We start from the raw sequence: 14,646 nt of genomic DNA, 5'->3' as shown, positions 1-14,646 counted from the left end.
ACCTCCCTCCCTCCCTCCTCCCTCCCTTTCTTCTCTCTCTTTTTTAGATAAGATCTCACTCATCTCAGACTGTCCTTGACCTTGCTGTGTAGCTAAGGATAATCTTGAATTTCTCATCCTCCTTCCTCCATCTCCCAAGCACGAGCAGTCAGCCTGGCTAGTGCAGCTCTGGGGATGGAACCTAGGACTTAACGTGTGCTAGGTAAGCACACTGCCAACTAAGCAACACTCCTAGCACCTCATTTAATTTTCATTACAACTTAATAAAGTGTGTATTGTTCCTATCCTGCAGAAATAGGCAAGAAAGGGTTAAATAATCTGCTTATTGCTACATGACTGATAAGTGGCAGCAAAGGGGTTTGAACCGAGCCCTTTGGCTCAAACATCTTTATTGTTGCCCAGTACACCCTGTTGCCTTTGGGGGTTCAGAAGCTGGCTCCAGAATCCAGATTCTTGATAGTGGATTAGGTACAGATGACAGAGAATGTCCACACATCTGCGTCTAGACAGGCTATGGGAATAACCTAGTTGCCTGGTACTTGTTTAAAGAGCATAAGACAAGCCTAAGATGATGACAAGAATTTTGGCTGAGCAGTTAAAATGATGAAAACATAGAAGATGAGAAGTGAGGTGGTCTGGGAAGGAATTGCTGGGAGTTTGTAGATGATGTCTTACTTTGAGATTATCATTATCTACAGAGATGCTGAGCCACCAGTTGGACACAGGAGACTGCAGTTCAGGTGACAGATTGAGAGACAGATTTAGAATTGCTAACATATGGACACTGAGCTGCAGGCTTGACCCAGTGCTCCACGGGGGCAACAGCGACAGTAGGAGGAAGAAGCTCGGAGACTGGATCCTGGGGGGAGCCCAACACGTCCGCGCTGGCTTGAAGAAGAGGAGCCAACAAAGGAGACAGTGGAGCGACAGCACTGATGAGAGAGAGCCTGGAATGTGGGCGTTAGAGAGACAAAGAGAACGAGGAGGACAGAGGCCTGCACGGTCAGTGGAATGAACATTCAGAATCTCCACTCTGCACCATAGGGTCACTGGCAGCTTGGTTGGTATCATACAGCTTTGGTGAGATGAGGGTAAAGCCTTATGGGAGTAGGTTAGGATTCGGGAATTGGATTAGATCTGCAGGGAGTGGGTTGTTATAAGATGGGGCCAACCCATGTGCTTGACTCCTCTGTGCTGCTTTGCCACATTGACACGTGGCCAGCATGCCAACACCAAGGTGGTTATGTCCTTCAGTCACAGATAAAGTTCTTTGTAAGCTACTCAGTATAAAGTGTTCTGCTACAGCTCCACACAGCACACTAAGATCGGAGTCTTTGGAAGGTATTGCCTCACTTCTTCAGGGAATCCAAGACACTGGCGGCAGATGTGAGTGCCAGGAGGCTCTGCCAGCCTGCCCTACAGTCTAGTGGGATGCAGCCCCTGTGGTCCTTCTGTTGGACTGGTGCTTTTCAAGGCAGTCTATCTTGTCAGACATTGTATCCTGTGTTCCTGGCATCTCTCAGCTTCTTAGGTGTCCATCGTATCTTTCAGGGCTTCATACATTACCACCTTAGGGGGATGTTAATGGAATCTGACCCTGTTCCATGTTGTTTGGCCTCTAGGACTTTCCTTACGCAACTGAGTGGAAGCCTCCACACTCCTGGAGCTCCAGCATTCTGTATGTGGATGATGTTACGGGCTACAGGTGGATTGGTTGGTGGGTGGTCCCTCTAGGACATCATCTACAATAGCCTCTGAGTGCCTGGATGGTTGAACCGGGGAAACACTTTTGCAGGTATCTCCGTGTGAGCAGAGCCCTTCCTTGCATAGGTGCTGACTCTCAAAGGTGAGTCTTCTTAATGAATTTATACTACTTCCTTCAGCACTTCCCCATATAGCAAATGGGATGGACCAAGGCTTCAACACATGAGCCTGTAGGAGACTTTTCACATATAGAATAACAAGGAATATGCGCAGCACATCTCCCTGAGATGCCTGCAAACTGCGAAGAGGAAGCAGAGTCCACAGGAGAGAGAAAGGGTTAGGGGTTTAAAGGAAGGTGGCACACAGCGTTAGTACAGAATCCCACACCCCGAGGCCAGCGTGGATGTATACATACCCATCTGAAGACAGCTTAACTCAGATGCCACCTTGTTAGGAACAAGCAGGGACTCCAGGTTTCAGAGAGCTGTGTAACTGCTGCCTTGTGCAAATGTGGTCTGCAGACAGCCAGCAGCCTGGGAGGTGGGCTCAGTGGGACCAGTATTGGCCTGGGGGTGTAGCTGAAGTTTGGCCTTAAATTTCTAGCTATGGAGCCGTGTACAGCTAGGTGACAGAGGGTTCTAGTTTTCACCGAAGTTTATTTTTCTTGTCATTTAAAATAGTCCTTTGTGGGATGAGAGATAGCTCAGTGGTCAGAGCACTTGTTCTTGGCAGAGGACTCAGGTTCGATTCCCAGCTCGTAACCGTCCATAACTCCCGTTCTGACCTCCACATTCACCTTACATGGATATGGTGCATGGATGCACATGCAGGCAGAACATGCATATACGTATAAAAGAACATAAATAAAACTAAAACACAGTCCTTGTATGACACAAAGCTTAACTTCAAAGTCAATCAGGTTAAAAGCAAGTGTGCACTAGCAGAATATAGAGACTCGAGAGAAGGTGGGAACTCATGACTAGCTGTGCCCAGGCATTACGTGGAGGATTATTCTCATGTGAATACATTAATTCACGTTCTTCATTCTCCCAGCCACTCCATAAGGAGTATCTGTATGTATTGAACACTTGCTAAATGATAGGAAATCAACAAAAAGCTAGAGACTGTGTTTTAGAGGAGATTATGGTTAAGTGAATGAAACCAACTCAGTAAACAGAAGTTACAAGAGTGTAAAGCGTATTAACAAGTACTAGTTAGCAAACGTTTCTTGTGTACTGGGTGCTGCCTGAGCCCTTTCTCACAAGCTCACTTAATTGTCTTTGCAGCCTATCAATATTACATGAATCATCTTAACCAAGATTTACTTTTTCTGAAATATTGTGCAGGCTGTTGGCCAAGCAGGCTTAGCTTCGGGTTTTTGTCAGGTTCAAATCTGCTTCACATGCCTCTATTTTCCCTTTGTTTCAGAAGCTTCCTGAAGCTCTCACAGTGATCACAGAGGGTGGGGTGTTAGCTGCCAAGCTCCTGGACATTCCAAATTCTAACCTAGACACGAGATTCACTGTTGCTGCTCAGAGTAGGGTGCGCGGCCATCAGTAAGATGGAGAAACACATTGTTTCTCCTGCCATGAGAGGTGCTGCGAGCTCATGGCTGCAGGGAACAAGTGACTCAAAGAGACAGAGTTGCTGCTCTGTCATCATAAAGTGGAGATTTAATGAAGAAAGAACGAGATCGGCACAGCTAGAACCTAAACCTGGAGGTTGTGAAATGATTTTTGCACAGGATTCTTTGGCGGCAGGAAGAGGCACAGGTTAGGAAGGGCTGTATAGGGAAGGTTGCCTTTGGGGCCAAGCCTGAGTACTGTGGGGTAAGATTTCAAACCTAACTGTGGAAAACAACTGAGGTCATTAGCACTTGTGGGAACAGTATCCTTGGCGGAGGTGAGAAGAGAGCCAGATGGTGGTAGATTAAGGGGTGAGTAGGAGGAGGAGGAGGAGAGCCAGTTTCCAGGGCCTGGCTGAGGAGGAGGGAAAAATTCTGCAAAAGGATAGAAAGAAGGAAGAATATCGCGTTTTTTGTCTTTCTTCATTTTTTTCCGTCTACTAGCTTGGGGTTTAGCTTGTTGTTTTCTGAGACTTTGAGGAGGGTCTTTAGGTTATGAGCTTCATTCTCCCTGGATTTTTTTTGTGTGGATTCTCATTGTCATGGTTTTCTCTGAGCATGGCCTTTGCTGTGTCTACTAGCTTGTATTCTGTTTTCATTGGCTTCTAGGAACTTTTTATCCCCCCCCCCCCCAGAGTTGTGTGGTATTGTCTCTTGCTGTTGATTTCTAGTTCTATTTCATTATTATCTGAGAGTGTACAAGTAGCAGTTTTATCTCTTTTTGTATTTGTTAAAATTTCCTTCATGGCCTACAATGGGATCTGTTTTAGAGAAAGTTCTATTGGCTGCTAAGTATTTGTATTTTGTCACTGTTAGATGGAATACTCTGTGGATGTCTATTTTTGCATTTGATTTGCGGTAGAGTCTCATGTAGCCTAGGGTGGCCTCAAACATGTTACATAGCCAAAGATGACCTTGAACTCTGCCTTTGCTCCATTGGGGCTGGGATTATAGCTATGCATCACTATGGCAACTCGTAGATGCTTACGAAGTACAGTTGATGTACGATACAGTTTAACTCTGAGGTTCCTTTGTTGGTATTTTCGTCTGTGTCATTTCTTTATTCAAAATAGTAGGGTATGAGAAAACTTGCTGTCCTTGTACCTGGACCTATCTACCCCTTTATATGCAGTCAGTAGTGTTTATAAAACTGAGTATGCCAATATTTGATGTCTAAATATTTGCTATCTTATCTTTTTGTGCATTGATCCCATTGCTGAGATGGATTGATTTTCGGTGTCTCCCACTAATTCTGGCCTGCTGTTCCAGATGGAAGAGTGACCACCCCGGCCTGTTTGCTGCTTCGCTCTCTTGCTGTACAGTTTCCCATCCATGGTCTCTGTGCTTGGTCATCTGTGTGTACTTATTTGTCTTTGGCAATGAATTAATATTTTCTGTACACCATAAACTTTATTCAGATGGAGTACTAATACTTTCTATTTTATTTTCTTCTTCTTCTTCTTCATTATTATTATTATTATCAGTTTTACTTTTTGGCATTTTTAGACAGGATTTCTCTATGTAACCCTGGCTGCCCTGGATTCTGCCTGATCTACAGAATGAGTTCAGTGGAGAAACCCTGTCCAACAAAAAAATAGTACAGGATAGACTTACATGAGAATGTCTAAGTTAATCAAGCCCACCCACCATTTTTTTGTATTGAGGACATGCTAAGAAGGAAATGAACAAAACACAACATCACCCCCCGAGTACCCAGGGTTTAGTGGAATGATGCTCTGGGGCTCGGTCTCCAGTGCCCTTAGGTCCTTAGTGCTCAGTACAAATGCACTAACTAGATACCAAGGTGAAGCGTGAAGGGCTGACTAGGGCACAACAGGAGGGGGAGTGATAATTGAAAGGGCTCTGACTTTGAATCCATGTGGCCTGGCTTCACCTCTCTTGATCAATTCATATAAAGGATATTTAGAGAATGAGATGAGAGCTTTATTTTCAAGGAACTTGAAAGACATCTTTGGAGCTCACCACCCCCCACCCCTGTTGTCCTTTTGAGGAAGAGACCTCTTAGATTTTGAAACTGCTGGGGAGGGTTTCTCACTGCTTGTGTTTCCCAGGCCCTCCAATAGCCTGCACTGGTTTTTCTTCATTCTCTCACCTATGCTAGTAGAACTGTCATGAACGTCTCCTTCTTCTTTGTAAGGTACTGTTTCCTTTATCCTGCTGGAATCTATGCTACTATGACAATCAGTAAAAATGTATTAATGACCCTTGGATACTCAAGTCTCTGTTGTGGGTAGCAAACAGACGCCGAGTGGCCTCTGCAGATACAGCCATGGAGGATAAAGGACCAGGAAGATTAGTTAACCAGGCAGAGCAGGGAGCTGGGCAGAGAGCTCAGTGGATAAAGTGCTGGCTTTACAAGCATGAAGACTGGAGTTCAGATCCCCAGAACCCACCTAAGGTCACAGTCTGTAGTGGTCACCTATAATTCCAGAATCCTGATGGTAAAGTAAGGGGAGGAGACAGGAGAACCGGTATGTCAGGGGTCAGACTAGCTAGCAACAAGAGATCGTACTTCAAACAAGATGGTCGGAGGACAGACAGCTGAGGTTTCCCTGTGACCTCCACACACACACTGTGTCATGCATGTTTCTATACTCATGCTTAGGGTCATGTATACATATACAGTTCTCTGTCTCTGTCTCTCTCTGTCTCTGTCTCTCCCTCTGTCCCCCCCCCCCGCCCAGCTGTAACCATGGGAACAACAGACTCACGGCAGAGGCTTTGCTCTGGGAGCAAGATGGGGACAGAATCGAAGAATGGTTCTTCTAACACTGCACAGGGTCTGCCCAGGGGTTCCAGGATTTCTGATGTGCCTGGGCGCTGTGCAACTCTCACCTTTAGATGAGCACAGCTCTGCAATTCTCCTGTTCAGTTTCACCCATTTCAACACTGACTTGCTTTTTAAATTTGTTCTCAGTGAAGAGAACTCTGAGTTACTCCTCTCACCGCTGTGGCAAACACCTGGACTAAGCAGTTAAGGAAGGAAGCATTTATTTTAGTTCATGGGTGGAGGGTCCAGTCCTGAAGGAGGAAAGGCTGGGCGGGTGGCGTGAGAGACAGTTATGTTGCAGCTGCAGGCAGGAGGCAGGCAGAATCCTGGTGCTCAGTTTGCTCTCTTTCATCCCCATTTTCATTCAGCCCGGGAAGCCAAGCCCATGGACAGTGTGGCCGGCATTTAAATTGGCACACGCCCTCTGGAATCAACCTCAAAGCCATACCCATAAGCATGTTTCTTAGCTGATTGCAGATGCAGTCAAACTGAAAATGGAGACTGGCTATGCCCTGGACTCGTGCACAGATGGAGGGAGGAAGGGGAGGGGCTGTGAGGTCTCCACATTGATCTTGATGCATGGCTAAGTGACTTGCTGGTTTTCTACATGGGCGACAGACAGTGATAGAACCTGGGTTAAAAAAAAAAAAAACTGAGCTGAACATTTGGTACCAGCAGGTGGCAGTCATTGGAGCAGCCCACTAAACATTCTTGGTTTTCTTCCTCTGATTGTGATGGGGGTGAAACTTCTTGTGGACTTGGTGTAGAATGGACCCGTACCACTTGCTTTGGTGTGGTGTGTGCTACTTTGGTTGGAAGCTCGGGAACACCCAGTGCCTGACAAGTCATGCTTGCAATTTCCCTTCTCTATAGTGACCAGCAAAGCCTTTGATTCCAGAGTGAGAAACGGCACAGACATAAGGCCACAGAGACCCATGTTAGCTCTGTAACAGGAGGAGCAAATAAAATACTGTAGTTCTAATTCATTGTGATTATAAAATATATTTCAAGATCACAGTCTTACCTAGACTGTCACCATGTCTTGAGTTGTAGTGACCATAATTGTATGCAGAGCATGGCATAGGTGTGGAGGTCTGAAAAAACCACAGCAAGTGTGTCAGAGTGCACAGTGTTGTGAAGGGGAATGGCGTTGTGCGTGAATGGGAGGGAAGTAAGGTGGCAAACAGGCCAGATCAGTGTGCAGAGGTGGCCGCAGACTGGAGCAGAGGTGTGTCAGGAGGTGGTCAAGGGTGTCTAAGAGGACCCGATGGAGGCAGTTCTATGGAGTGAAGAGGGACCCAGGATGAGGATGGTGTTAAGGGATAGCTGATGCGGCTTGGTGCTCACTTGGAGATGGTAATGGGCATGGTGAGGAATCCAAGCTGGCTCTGAGGTTTGCCAAGGTTTGTTTAAGGCCCTGCATGTGCCTGTACAAATGGCCTGATAAAAGGCCAGGAGTGGTTTGCTGGACGTTAAAGCCAAGGACTTGATATCTCTCTCTTCTGGTGCTCTCCCTCAGCAGAAGAGTGGATGGTACAGTCACGCCTGTTGGCACATTTCAACTTTATTTCCTACGCTGATGTGTGGAGAAGGCTGGTGAAGAACCCATGGGCAGATACTTAAGTTTGAATCTGGAATGTTCCCCCAAGGTTCATGTGTTAAAATCTTGGTCTGGACACAAATGGGGCATAGTGGGATCTCTCTGTCTTTCTCTCTCTCTTTCTCCTCTTACCCTCTCTCCTTTTCTTCCTCTTCTTCCTCTGTCTCTGTCTCTCTCTGTCTCTCTGTCTCTCTGTGTCTCTATGTCTCTGTCTCTCTGTCTCTGTCTCTCTGTCTCTCTCTGTCTCTGTCTCTCTCTCTCTCTCTCTTTCTCTCTCCTTCCTTCCTTCCCCCCAGGTGAGCAATTCTTCTCTGCCACACAGACTTCATTAGAGGTTGCTTTTCAATAGGCCCTAGCATAAAGGAATCAACCAATCACAGGATGAAACCTTCAAGACTGTGAGCTAAAACACAACTTCTTCCTTGATGGATTGTTCTAGGTATTGTAGTTCTTGTAGCTATTCTGACACAGCAGGCTCTTGAGGGGAGAACAGCATTTTTTGGTGTGTGGTCATTCCATGGGATTTTGGGTATAGAAGATGTGGGAGAGATGGCTGGTTCATCAGACCAATGGGATCATGTGAATTTTCACAGACCACTTCAGAGGCATTTATGGAACTTAAACATAACCCTCACCAGGGCAGGAGTGTGGTAAGAATATCTCTAAGTGGATTTAGGCTATGAACTACTCTTCTCTAAATGCCGTGGCTCCACACACACAGCTTCTAGTTCATTTGTGAAGGGACTGGAGAAACCTCAGATATTGTTGGCATTCGTGAAACAATATGTGTGAGATGCCAAGCCATTGTCCGTTGACTTTGCCTGTTTCTTACCATAGCCCTGCCTGGGCACATTATTTGTTACAATGAAGCAGCACTTCAGTTCTTCCCTCTTGGATGCCTTCCACCCTCCGCTATCTTTTGGGTAGGATTGCATGCATTTCCCTTCATCCCCTGACCATCATGGTCCTCATAGCTGAAACTGTCCTCCATGGAGCAGTGGCTAGGTCTCCTCCACACAGCAGGAGCCATGTGTTTACAGTGAGGCTTGGAAGATGGCATAGCATCCCCTGGGGGTAGTGGGCAACAAGGAACAGTTTGGCATCAAGGTGCAGAGCTCAGGGATAAGAAAGGGGGGGGGTCAGCAATCCGGTTTTTGTTTCTTTGTTTCCCTTTACTGTCCAGTGCTGAAGATCAAACCCAGGGCCTCATGCGTGCCGGGCAAGTGAACAGTCAGTCAGCTATGATCAAACCCCCAAGACAACCTACAGAACTACTGGTCTAGAGCAACTTCACAGACAATCTGTCTACACCAGAGCAGTGATGTTTGAAAAGTGCTTGCTGTAAGGCAGGCACTAGGCTCTGCACTGGCGTCACGGCAGTCACTTCTCTGTGGCCCGGTTTTTTCTTTCTTTCCTTTTCTTTTTTTCAACATTAGGCTAATTCTTGTTTAGGGAGGGACACACTGTAGTATGACTGTGAGGAGTGTCCACTATTCTAATACTCAGAAAGCCTCATGGGAGTAATCTGTTTCTCTTCAACCTGCCAAGTGGACTAGCAATATTGCTTACTGTTTTGGGGCCTAATTAATTAATCTTGGGATTTGTGGTCATTCATGGTCATACTCTTAGGGGCCAATGAAAAGCCTCAAAGGTCACGTTTTCCTACCGACGTATGCAAATCAGCATGAGAACAGAGCTTGCCCTGGACTAACCAGGAGCCCAGTGTTTACAAGCATGTACACTGGGCTGAGAGATGCTCAAGTCCTTGGCACTGGCTGCTCTTTCACAGCCCCTGGCTTGGACTCGTAGCCTCAATGTCGTGGCTCATACCATCTGTGCCTCCAGTCCTAGATTTACTGGGTAGTAAATCTGGCCTTCTTGGGTCCTGCACACATGTGGGCACAGACATAGAGCAGGTACAACATCCATCCACAAAAATAAAAATAAATAAAATCTAAAAAAAAAACCAAAAAAGCATGTGTATCTTTTTTTTTTAAAGACATGTTTTCACTGTGTAGGCTTGCAATACTAGTTCTTGGGAGGCAGAGACAGTGAGTTTGAAGCCAACCTGATCTATATAGAGAGCTCTAGTCCAACCACAGGCTACATCAGAGATCCTGTCTAAAAAAATAAAGTGTATGTATCATTGATTACAGTGTTATACAGTGCTATTATCCCACAAATTCTAAAGGACATTCAAGAGAGACACCAGGTGGCCTCAACCTTAAACTGAGCCAGTGCTCTTATGAGCCCAAGTTACTTATTTATAAATCTGCATTGCTTCAATCATCTATGACTTTCTGCTCAAACTGGATGCTGTTTGTCTGGTCCTATAAAATCCATCTGGGTCTCTGGCAGGATCCCGCTGTGTCCATGTGTGTCGTGTGCTCATTGGCAGGACACGGTTTGGCAGAGTGGCAAGGAAGTCACATTTTAACAGACGGTCCAGGCTGGGGGTGTCCTGTGGGCAGCATAAGAGAACCTGAGGTGGTGCCAGTAACCTCCCAATGCCTGGAACGAGGCTCGAATCCTCAGCACGACTAGTCCAGACCTTCAGCTTCTCCTTCACTCTGCCTGTTGCTAAGGGGAACAGGCTGAAGGTCTTCCCCACTGTGTCCGAGGGAGGGGAAAAGAAGTGGCCTGCTGTTTCACAAGGGAAGTCAACCAGCAGGCCATTGGCTTCCTCCAGACTAATTACAGCCTGTTTGCTTGTGAGATGGCCCCGTCCAGCAGCCACCCTATCATGATCTGAACACCAGGGTCGGGACATACGGGGCCCAGAGACCAGACCAAACCGTTATTAGTTCACAGAACTCCAAGTCTTTATTCATCACAGCTTGCTCACAATGACATACAGGAAAATAGCACTAATGGAGAGTAAATATGCAGGCAGCAACCTTCGGGAGTGGGGAGTGGGGGGAGAAAGGACTTCAGAACTGCAATAGGTACGTATGCTGGGTATCTGCTGATTCTTTTAGTTGGCACAAATGCCCTGCCTAGCCCCCTAGCTGAGTCAGCCTCACAGATGGAGTGGTGTGGTTTTGTTTATAGGCAGGATTGCCCTACACTGGGGAAGAAAGACCAGCTTGAGTGAAAGTCCACAGTGTGTGTGTGTGTGATTTTGTTCGTGTTTTTAATGCAACAACCAGCTCACAGTCTCCAAGTGGAAAATACTCAGTAGCATCATGTGCTTATACTACAGGCAAAAGCTTAATACGAACATCATCACCCATGGCATCCACAAGTAAGCCACCCGACACGTTAACTACTTCATTCCATCCAAATAACTGAAATAAGAGAAGTAAGCCCACTTCATGAAGAACGACCTCAGGGCTCCTTGAACCCTTGGACTTCGCATTTGTGGTCAGCCTTTTGCTTCTACCCTGATTGAGCTCAGATCTGTCTTCCCATCCATCCCTTTCTAAGACCTGAACACGCATGTAGCACACAGTCCATGAGAAGCAGAAGTAAGCACTAGAACTGGTGTTTTCCTTAGCCTGGCTTTGTGGTTTCTAGGCAGGAAGCAGATGTGGAGGTTCTCATGGAGACATGATACCTGTCATTTAGGCGTGGCCTTGGTCAAGCTAGAGATTATGAAGTCATCTAGGTCACTAGGCAGTGGTGGGTTTCTAGCACCATAGACTGTCTACTGACCTCATTTTTCTGTTGGAGTGAGAAGGGAAGGGACTAGAGTTCCACATGGGGAGCTTCTGGAAGAACAGACCTAGCGAATTCATTGGAGTGGAAAGACACAACATCGAAAGCCTGTTACAGGACATGTAAGATTATGAAATAACTTGCATAATGCAATACTTGTATTTTTTAACAAAAATGTAAATATTTACAAAATAAGATCCAAGGTACTTTTTTTTTAAACATCAAGCAAAACATTCTGCAAAGGGACCGCATTGATTTTATTTTATTTTTGATTCTGTTTTTTGTTTTGTTTTTAATAATGAGTTCTTTTTAAACCATGTCATACATTTCCCATACTGATATCTCATGATCCATTATAATATAGGCAGAGGGATTTACTATGGGAGGGGCGTGCCATACCCGCCATTGCTTCAGCCAGACAGTTCAACCTGGAGCTCCTTGTTCCTGCGCACCTCCGCAGCGTGCCTCTCCTAGAAGACATCCAATCAGAAGAGGTCAGTCCATGAGGCCCAGAGAACTAGGAGGGCCACCTAGCCTTTGCTAGACATATTTGGTCAGAAATCACGCAGTGTGGTATCTACCTAAACCGAAATTCCTAAAGGAATTTTCTTCACGTCACAAGGAGAATGTGAGCCCAAGAAACATCACAGTAGAGAAGACTACAAACATCGTTATCATCCTGTACTCCTCCCCTCAGGGGCCACCCTCCCTCGCTGGTGATCAAACCCTGGAACCAAGTACCTTGTAAGTGATAGGCAAGCCCTTTACTGAGGAGCTGTACCCTAATCCTGCACTTCTAACAACAACAACAACAACAACAACAACAACAACAACAACAACAACAACGTTCTTCTTTTAAAAATTATGATTAAAATGTCAAATAATTAATAATAAGATCTTGAATATATTGACTTGTGTATGAATTCTGAGACCGGCAATAAAATATAACATTGTTGATTTCCCTATCTTCAGTCTTTAACTCCTCTTTTTGGACTATTTTGAGGGATTTGTGCTTTCCCACAGGCCTTCTGGGAAACAGATCCAGAGAGAAGACTTTGGTATGTACCACTTTCTAAAACCTTGTTTGAAATGGCCCTTCTGAACTTGAGTTCAGCAGTGTTTCCAGAGACTCTGGCACACGCCGGCTGAGGCAGTCCAGCTGAATTATCTTTTCATGCCACTTCGAGCGTCTGGCGTCCCCACCCTCATTTCCGCTGGTGAGGACTGTAAGCATGGGCTGTAAGGCCTGTCACAGCAATCCTTCCCCATAAGGCTTTCACAAGACCCCAAACTGCTACGATTGCATCTGAACTCTTGCATAAATGAAATTCTCCCCTTTTATGGGGCAGTCACATAGTTCTAAACAGGAGAATTTGTCTCCTTGGCTATGTTTGGCTATAAAGTCTTGACTGTGTCATTTTATAGCATGGTACCTTGCATGGGTCGGTGGATATTTATTTGCATAAAAAAATCCTACTATTAGAGATACTGGTCTTAGGCTAGGAAGTGAGCTTTCTAAGGGGGGAAGTGATGGAGAAAAGGTGGATCTAGCATTTTTTAGCTTGAACTTCTGCATTGGATGATAGAAGGCATGTGGTTTTACATAGAGGGGCTCAATGCCTGTTGAACTTTGAAATGCTAACTATTAATAATGGTATCATTTTCTAAAACTGCTTTTCTCATATAGTTTCTTTGATTCATTCACAATCATCTTGACCAGCTATAAAGTAAATCTTATTATTAAATCCTATTCATGTCAAGTGTCTGTGCTTACAGGGTTCTTTATCCTGAAACACTGAGCATGTATTTATAACACTCAGCATGTATCTGCAATTCCCCATCTCCCTATTCCTGCTAAAGGGAAGTGTAGTAGTATTTTGACAATGGAAACATTACTTTTAAATGAAAATATGTATGAAAGATGGCTTTAAGAAAACTTCTGGTCCTTTGAAAAACTGTGATTTAGAGATTTCTTATTGGAAGTGAAGAAATGTGAGGTCAGTTGGACTGCTGAGCTCAGTCGGTAGAGCATGAGACTCTTAATCTCAGGGTTGTGGGTTCGATCCCCACGTTGGGCACCATTCTGTAGTGGTGAGGTGAAGCAGGCCTGCTTTTTTTCCCGCCTGGCTCCCTCACGGCTAGCTTAGCCCTGGAATAATTACACGGAAACTGTATTCATTTAAACAGTTCCAGCCTCTTCTTGGCTAATTCTCACATCTTAATTAACATATTTCTAATAATCTTTGTAGCACCATGAAGCGGTGTCTTACCGGGAAGATTCTAACCTGCGTCCATCTCGAAGAGGAGAGCTATGGCGTCTGCCTCACTTCCCTTCTTCCCAGCATTCTGTTCTGTCTACTCCACCCACCTATGTTCTGACCTATCAGGCCAAGCAGTTTCTTTATTAATTAACCAATGAAAGCAACACATAGAAAGAAAAGCCACCTACATCAGGTAGTGAGATTCAACATTAGTTATATATGAATGTGACCTTCCCCCCCCTCAAGTTTAGGCTGTAGGAGGGAAACGTGTCATATACTCTGTACTTTTTCAAAAGTTAAAAATTGGTGGAAGCAGGAAGTTGACTCTAGAGAAATGTAATTGGTTTAAAAGAGCCTTTCGTGCCATTGAAACCATGAAGAGGAGCAAAGGCATATGCTGAGAAATCAAGCTGTGTTTGGAAATGCTGGAGATGGTACAGATGCAGCGATTTCACTTTTGTACAGTTATTAGGAGGCAAAGCTGTAGCAGTGTCTGCTTTGCATGCAGATGGGAACTCATTAGTGAAAGTTGGGCTCTCATGAAAACTGGGCAGTGCTGAGACCTCTCCTGTGCTGGGAGACAACAGAGCTTCCAGTAGGAAACAGCTTCACAAGCGTAAACACTAGAGTCAGTGCTATTGGCTTCCTTTGGACTTTACTTCTTACTCAAATTAGTAAAGTTACGAGTTTGCTGAAGAAAATCAAAGACTTAATTTGAGTTCAAGATAACTTTAAAAGAAAATTTAGATAATCCTTCTGAGTTTCTACAAAAATATTTTCAGGCATTTTAGCTGGCTTGGTATTTGGGAACTTTAAATAATGGAATGCAGACTCCTGATGTGTTGATGTGATTTTGAATGAAAATGTCGGAGAAGCTAGGGTAGTCCTGCACAGGCAGTGATGTCATCAACCTGTGGTCCTGATTAACAACCAGAACACTACAGCTGGGGGTCCTAGGGTAGCTGTGAGGCTCTGTCTATCTATAAAGTTCTATAAAGTTGGGATGTGG

At 45.1% G+C, this 14,646-nt stretch overlaps 1 protein-coding gene across 1 annotated transcript in view; it reads right to left on the bottom strand.

Moving 5' to 3' along the window:
• Nucleotides 1-10,519: 10,519 nt before the first annotated feature.
• The window catches only part of Stmn2 (stathmin 2), a 52,780-nt gene continuing 48,653 nt past the window's right edge, over nucleotides 10,520-14,646 (bottom strand). Inside the window, exon 5 of the mRNA XM_005361791.2 lies at nucleotides 10,520-11,846. Coding sequence (XP_005361848.1) covers nucleotides 11,787-11,846 — 60 coding nt within the window. The 3' untranslated portion in view covers nucleotides 10,520-11,786. The remainder of the gene's footprint in view (nucleotides 11,847-14,646) is intronic.

This window comes from Microtus ochrogaster, linkage group LG5 (assembly GCF_000317375.1).
Source record: "Microtus ochrogaster isolate Prairie Vole_2 linkage group LG5, MicOch1.0, whole genome shotgun sequence".
NCBI lineage: Eukaryota > Metazoa > Chordata > Mammalia > Rodentia > Cricetidae > Microtus > Microtus ochrogaster.
The sequence above is the reverse complement of the archived record's forward strand: the minus strand, read 5'-3'. Positions and strand labels throughout refer to the sequence as shown.